This window comes from Sardina pilchardus, chromosome 13, assembly GCF_963854185.1.
Source record: "Sardina pilchardus chromosome 13, fSarPil1.1, whole genome shotgun sequence".
NCBI lineage: Eukaryota > Metazoa > Chordata > Actinopteri > Clupeiformes > Clupeidae > Sardina > Sardina pilchardus.
This window is the reverse complement of record NC_085006.1, coordinates 32,283,137-32,288,136: the sequence shown is the minus strand read 5'-3', so window position 1 is coordinate 32,288,136 and position 5,000 is coordinate 32,283,137. Positions and strand designations below refer to the sequence as shown.

The 5,000-nt window shown below is 51.7% G+C and overlaps 1 protein-coding gene across 2 annotated transcripts in view; it reads left to right on the top strand.

The window, feature by feature from the left end:
* Positions 1–5,000, top strand: part of serpine2 (serpin peptidase inhibitor, clade E (nexin, plasminogen activator inhibitor type 1), member 2) — a 12,384-nt gene that overhangs the window by 59 nt on the left and 7,325 nt on the right. Inside the window, exons 1-3 of one of the 2 annotated variants that reach the window (XM_062552388.1) lie at positions 1–289; positions 2,342–2,661; positions 4,958–5,000. The exon at positions 1–289 is cut by the window's left edge and continues 59 nt beyond it; the exon at positions 4,958–5,000 is cut by the window's right edge and continues 185 nt beyond it. In XM_062552388.1, coding sequence (XP_062408372.1) covers positions 2,373–2,661; positions 4,958–5,000 — 332 coding nt within the window. In that variant the 5' untranslated portion in view covers positions 1–289; positions 2,342–2,372. Of the gene's footprint in view, positions 290–1,209; positions 1,316–2,341; positions 2,662–4,957 lie in introns of those variants that run through there. The other variant, XM_062552389.1, reaches the window with a different exon arrangement.

Below are 5,000 nucleotides of genomic sequence, written 5' to 3'. Positions count from 1 at the left end.
CAGACAAAAGGAGAGGAATATCACACACGCGCCCTACGGTTGACCTTCGCGGCCACCCACTGGTCTGCGCGCGTGTCCCGTGCTGGACCGCCTTGCACGAGCTCGCCAAACGCGACGAAAATAACCGTGGGGGCGGTAGCCCGTTAAAGCACCGGAGGGGCACGAGCGCTCAGAATAAAGACAGACGGGTAACTTTCCGACTCCTCGCGAGAGGTACAAAAACATTCGGCGCACGTACGAGCTGGTCGTGAGGCAACTAAAAGCTCAAGCGGCCAAATTTTAACCAAAGGTAAGAACTTTTTGCAGAATACACCGGAACTTTCCGGAGTTTGTTCCCGGGCGAGGAAATGCACCTGATTCTTCAGGAAACCTCCAGACGATCCCGTGCTCGAGGCTCAGGTGTTGTTAGCGCGCGGGTCGTGCATCGTGGAACAGAGCGGGCTGTGTTGTCTTTTCAGGAAATGTTGAATCACTAACAAAAGTTTGGGTGGCACCGAATACGGTCCTCAGTTCGGATCTGTGGCACCACTTGCCAGTTGCAGTTTTTTTGGTCGTTATATGTAATTGTGTGTGTACTAGGCTATGATAGTGAAAAGTCGAGAACAATCAAACATTTCCACCAGATGAGTTTGACGTGATTGCTCTTCATGGTAGCATAGTGTTAGTGTGAAGACCCTATTGGTCAACAACAGCTGTTCCGGGTCCAGAGTGTTTGCGGGTTTTCTTCCAGTGTGTGTGTGTGTGTGTGTGTGTGTGTGTGTGTGTGTGTGTGTGTGTGTGTGTGTGTGTGTGTGTGTGTGTGTGTGTGTGTGGAGGGCTGACTTGACTCTGTTGACTGAAGTCATGCACTCGCTGTTCGGGGTGTAATAGGAAACGTCCGCTGTAGCACTTCTCCTGCGAGCTCCGAGTCACGCTCACACAATGCGGGCCTGGGGCCATAGACCGCACGCGGCCGCGTCCCACGTCAACAGCGACCCACGGAGATGATGCGGTAGCCTGATCCAAACTGTGGCACGGTTCAGGATCGCGAGCTGCGGTCATACGTCATAGAAAGGACATTCGGGGCTGTGGAAGTGTGTGTGCGTGTGTGCACTGCAGTCTTTTACTACTGGACTTTTAAGACTGGACTTGTCAGCACTGAAGTAGGCTACCTCCAGAATCGACCACAGCAGTGAACCAGACCACTCTCCATCTTACTCTGAATTACTGCACTTACACACACACACACACACACACCTCTGCTCAGTTCAAATTCCTTAGCTGCAAGGCAGTGTGACCAGAAACTCAATAGCCTAGGAGCGAGCGTGACAGACTGGTAGGTTCTACTGTGTGTGTGTGTGTGTGTGTGTGTGTGTGTGTGTGTGTGTGTGTGTGTGTGTGTGTGTAGAAAATGGGAATAGAGGAGTTTTGTCTGTGTTAAGACGTGTCTGTGTGTTTACGCAATAGTGTGTGAAGTTGTGGGATTGAGAAAGACTGGATGTTCCAGGCCTGGGAATGACATCCACCACGTGTGTGTGTGTGTTGGTGTGTGTGTAGAGAGAGCATTTTGTATGAGGCTGGGAATTTTCTGGGTATTTGTGTGTGTGTGGTTGTTGTGACATGTTGAGAGTGTTTGTTTTGGCTAATGGACACTGTTGTCATGGAAACTGATGCACTCACGTCTGTGTTTTTTTAAACATTGGGCTGTTTTCCACTTGTGAATATGTAAATAATATGTGCTTAAATGCCCCCCATATAAATATGCCTTAACGGTACCCTATAATAGATATATGGTTTAAAGGTACCCATAGGCTCTATGAGTAAGATTTCCCATAGGCTCTATGAGTAAGATTTCCCATAGGCTCTATGAGTAAGATTTCCCATAGGCTCTAAGAGTAAGATTTCCCATATGCTCTATGTGTAAGGTTTCCCATAGGCTCTATGAGTAAGATTTCCCATAGGCTCTATGAGTAAGATTTCCCATAGGCTCTAAGAGTAAGATTTCCCATAGGCTCTTTGTGTAAGAGTTCCCATAGGCTCTAAGTGTGAGGTTTCCCATAGGCTCTATGTGTAAGAGTTCCCATAGGCTCTAAGTGTGAGGTTTCCCATAGGCTCTAAGTGTGAGGTTTCCCATAGGCTCTAAGTGTGAGGTTTCCCATAGGCTCTATCCTGTATGAGTAAGCATTTCCTGTGTTTGCGTTATCTGAAGCGATACACAAGCCCTCTGATGTGAACAGAACCCATCTGATGTTGACGTGTTCTAATGGAATGTTCTGTTCATGGTGTTGTGTGTAATGTTTCTCTCTGTCTCTCTCTCTCTCTCTCCCTCTCTCTCTCTCTCCTCCCTCCGTCCGTCCCCCAGCTGTGTGTGTTCCTTGTTAGCAGACGTCCTGATGGCTGTGCGCTGCGCTGCGTGTGTGTGTGTGTGTGTGACGGTGCTGCTGGCGGTGATGGGGGGTGTGTGTGAGCCCCAGGCTCCCCCTGCCGTGGCCGCCCCCTCGTACGGCGAGCGCGGCTCGGACCTGGGCCTGCAGGTGTTCCGTCAGGTGCTCCAGACGACCCCCCAGGGCAACGCGCTGCTCTCCCCCCACGGCGTGGCCTCCATCCTGGGCATGCTCCTGCCCGGCGCCACCGGCAACACCCGCAGCCAGATCATCAACGGCCTGCGCTACAAGAAGAACGGTGAGGAGGGGAGGGAGGGGGAGAGGGAGAGGAGTGGAGGAGAGAGAGAGAGGGAGAGGAGAGGAGAGAGAGAGAGAGAGTGGAGAAGGGAAAGAGGAGGAGAGGAGAGAGAGAGGAGGGGAGGAGGAGGAGAGGAGAGGAGAGGAGAGGAGAGAGAGAGAGAGAGAGAGTGGAGAAGGGAAAGAGGAGGAGAGGAGAGAGAGAGGAGGGGAGGAGGAGGAGGAGAGGAGAGGAGAGGAGAGGAGAGAGAGAGAGAGAGTGGAGAAGGGAAAGAGGAGGAGAGGAGAGAGAGAGGAGGGGAGGAGGAGGAGAGGAGAGGAGAGGAGAGAGAGAGAGAGAGTGGAGAAGGGAAAGAGGAGGAGAGGAGAGGAGAGAGAGAGGAGGGGAGGAGGAGGAGGAGGAGAGGAGAGGAGAGGAGAAGGGAAAGAGGAGGAGAGGAGAGAGAGAGGAGGGGAGGAGAGGAGAGAAGAGAAGGGGAGAGGAGGAGGGGAGGAGAGAAGAGGAGAGGAGAGAGTGGAGAAGGGAAAGAGGAGGAGAGGAGAGAGAGAGGAGGAGAGGAGAGAAGAGAAGGGGAGAGGAGGAGGGGAGGAGAGAAGAGGAGAGGAGAGAGTGGAGAAGGGAAAGAGGAGGAGAGGAGAGAGAGAGGAGGGGAGGAGAGGAGAGAAGAGAAGGGGAGAGGAGGAGGGGAGGAGAGAAGAGGAGAGGAGAGAGTGGAGAAGGGAAAGAGGAGGAGAGAGAGAGGAGGGGAGGAGAGGAGAGGAGAGGAGAGAGGAAAGAGGAGGAGAGGAGAGAGAGAGAGGAGGGGAGAGGAGAGGAGAGAGTGGAGGAGGGAAAGAGGAGGAGAGGAGAGAGAGAGGAGGGGAGGAGGAGGAGGAGGAGAGGAGAGGAGAGGAGAGGAGAGGAGAGGAGAGAGTAGAGAAGGGAAAGAGGAGGAGAGGAGAGGAGAGGAGAGGAGAAGGGAAAGAGGAGGAGAGGAGAGAGAGAGGAGGGGAGGAGAGGAGAGAAGAGAAGGGGAGAGGAGGAGGGGAGGAGAGAAGAGGAGAGGAGAGAGTGGAGAAGGGAAAGAGGAGGAGAGAGAGAGGAGGGGAGGAGAGGAGAGGAGAGGAGAGAGGAAAGAGGAGGAGAGGAGAGAGAGAGGAGGGGAGGAGAGGAGAGAAGAGAAGGGGAGAGGAGGAGGGGAGGAGAGAAGAGGAGAGGAGAGAGTGGAGAAGGGAAAGAGGAGGAGAGAGAGAGGAGGGGAGGAGAGGAGAGGAGAGGAGAGAGGAAAGAGGAGGAGAGGAGAGAGAGAGAGAGGAGGGGAGGAGAGAGAGAGGAGAGAGGAGGAGGGGAGGAGAGAGAGAGGAGAGAGGAGGAGGGGAGGAGAGAGAGAGGAGAGAGGAGGAGGGGAGGAGAGGAGAGGAGAGAGTGGAGAAGGGAGAGAAGAGAAAGAGGAGGAGAGGAGAGAGAGAGGAGGAGAGGAGAGAAGAGGAGGAGGAGGAGAGGAGAGGAGAGAGTGGAGAAGGGAGAGAAGAGAAAGAGGAAAGAGAGAGAGAAGAGGAGAGATCAAAGTGTATGAATGGGAATTAGGGAAAGAAAGAGAGAGGGAGAAGGAGGGAGGAGCTGGGGAGTGATTGGGAAAGAGAGGAGAGAATAAAAGAGAAAGGAGAGAGAGAGAGAGAGAGAGAAGGATCCCAAAGATGAAGGGAGGAGAAAAGGAGTGGAGAACACTGAAAGGGGAGGACGGAGATTGTTGTCAAGTGTGCACACGCTCTACTGCCACATACACTCCTCGAACACACACACACACACACACACACACACACACACACACACACACTGACATATGTCTCAGGCAAGCACTGAGCTGCTCATGAGAGTCAAGCGAGGTTTGGATTCATTAATCAGGATTCATCCCACATGATATTATTGTACTTTACTGTAATCATTCACATGATATTATTGTCCTTTACTGTAATCATTCACATGATATCATTGTCCTTGACTGTAATCATTCACATGATATTATTGTCAGGATTCATTCACATGATATTATTGTCAGGATTAATTCACATGATATTATTACGATTTAATCAGGATTCATCCCACATGATATTATTGTCCTTTAATCAGGATTCATTCACATGATATTATTGTATCATGTGTACCCCCCAGGCCCGTATAAGATGTTGTGTAAGCTGTGTGTGTGTGTGTGTGTGTGTGTGTGTTAATGTGTCTCTCAGGCCCGTACAAGATGTTGCGTAAGCTGCATGTGTACTAATGTGTATGTGTGTGTGTGTGTGTGTGTGTGTGTGTGTAGGCCCGTATAAGATGCTGCGTAAGCTGCACAAGGCTCTAACTGG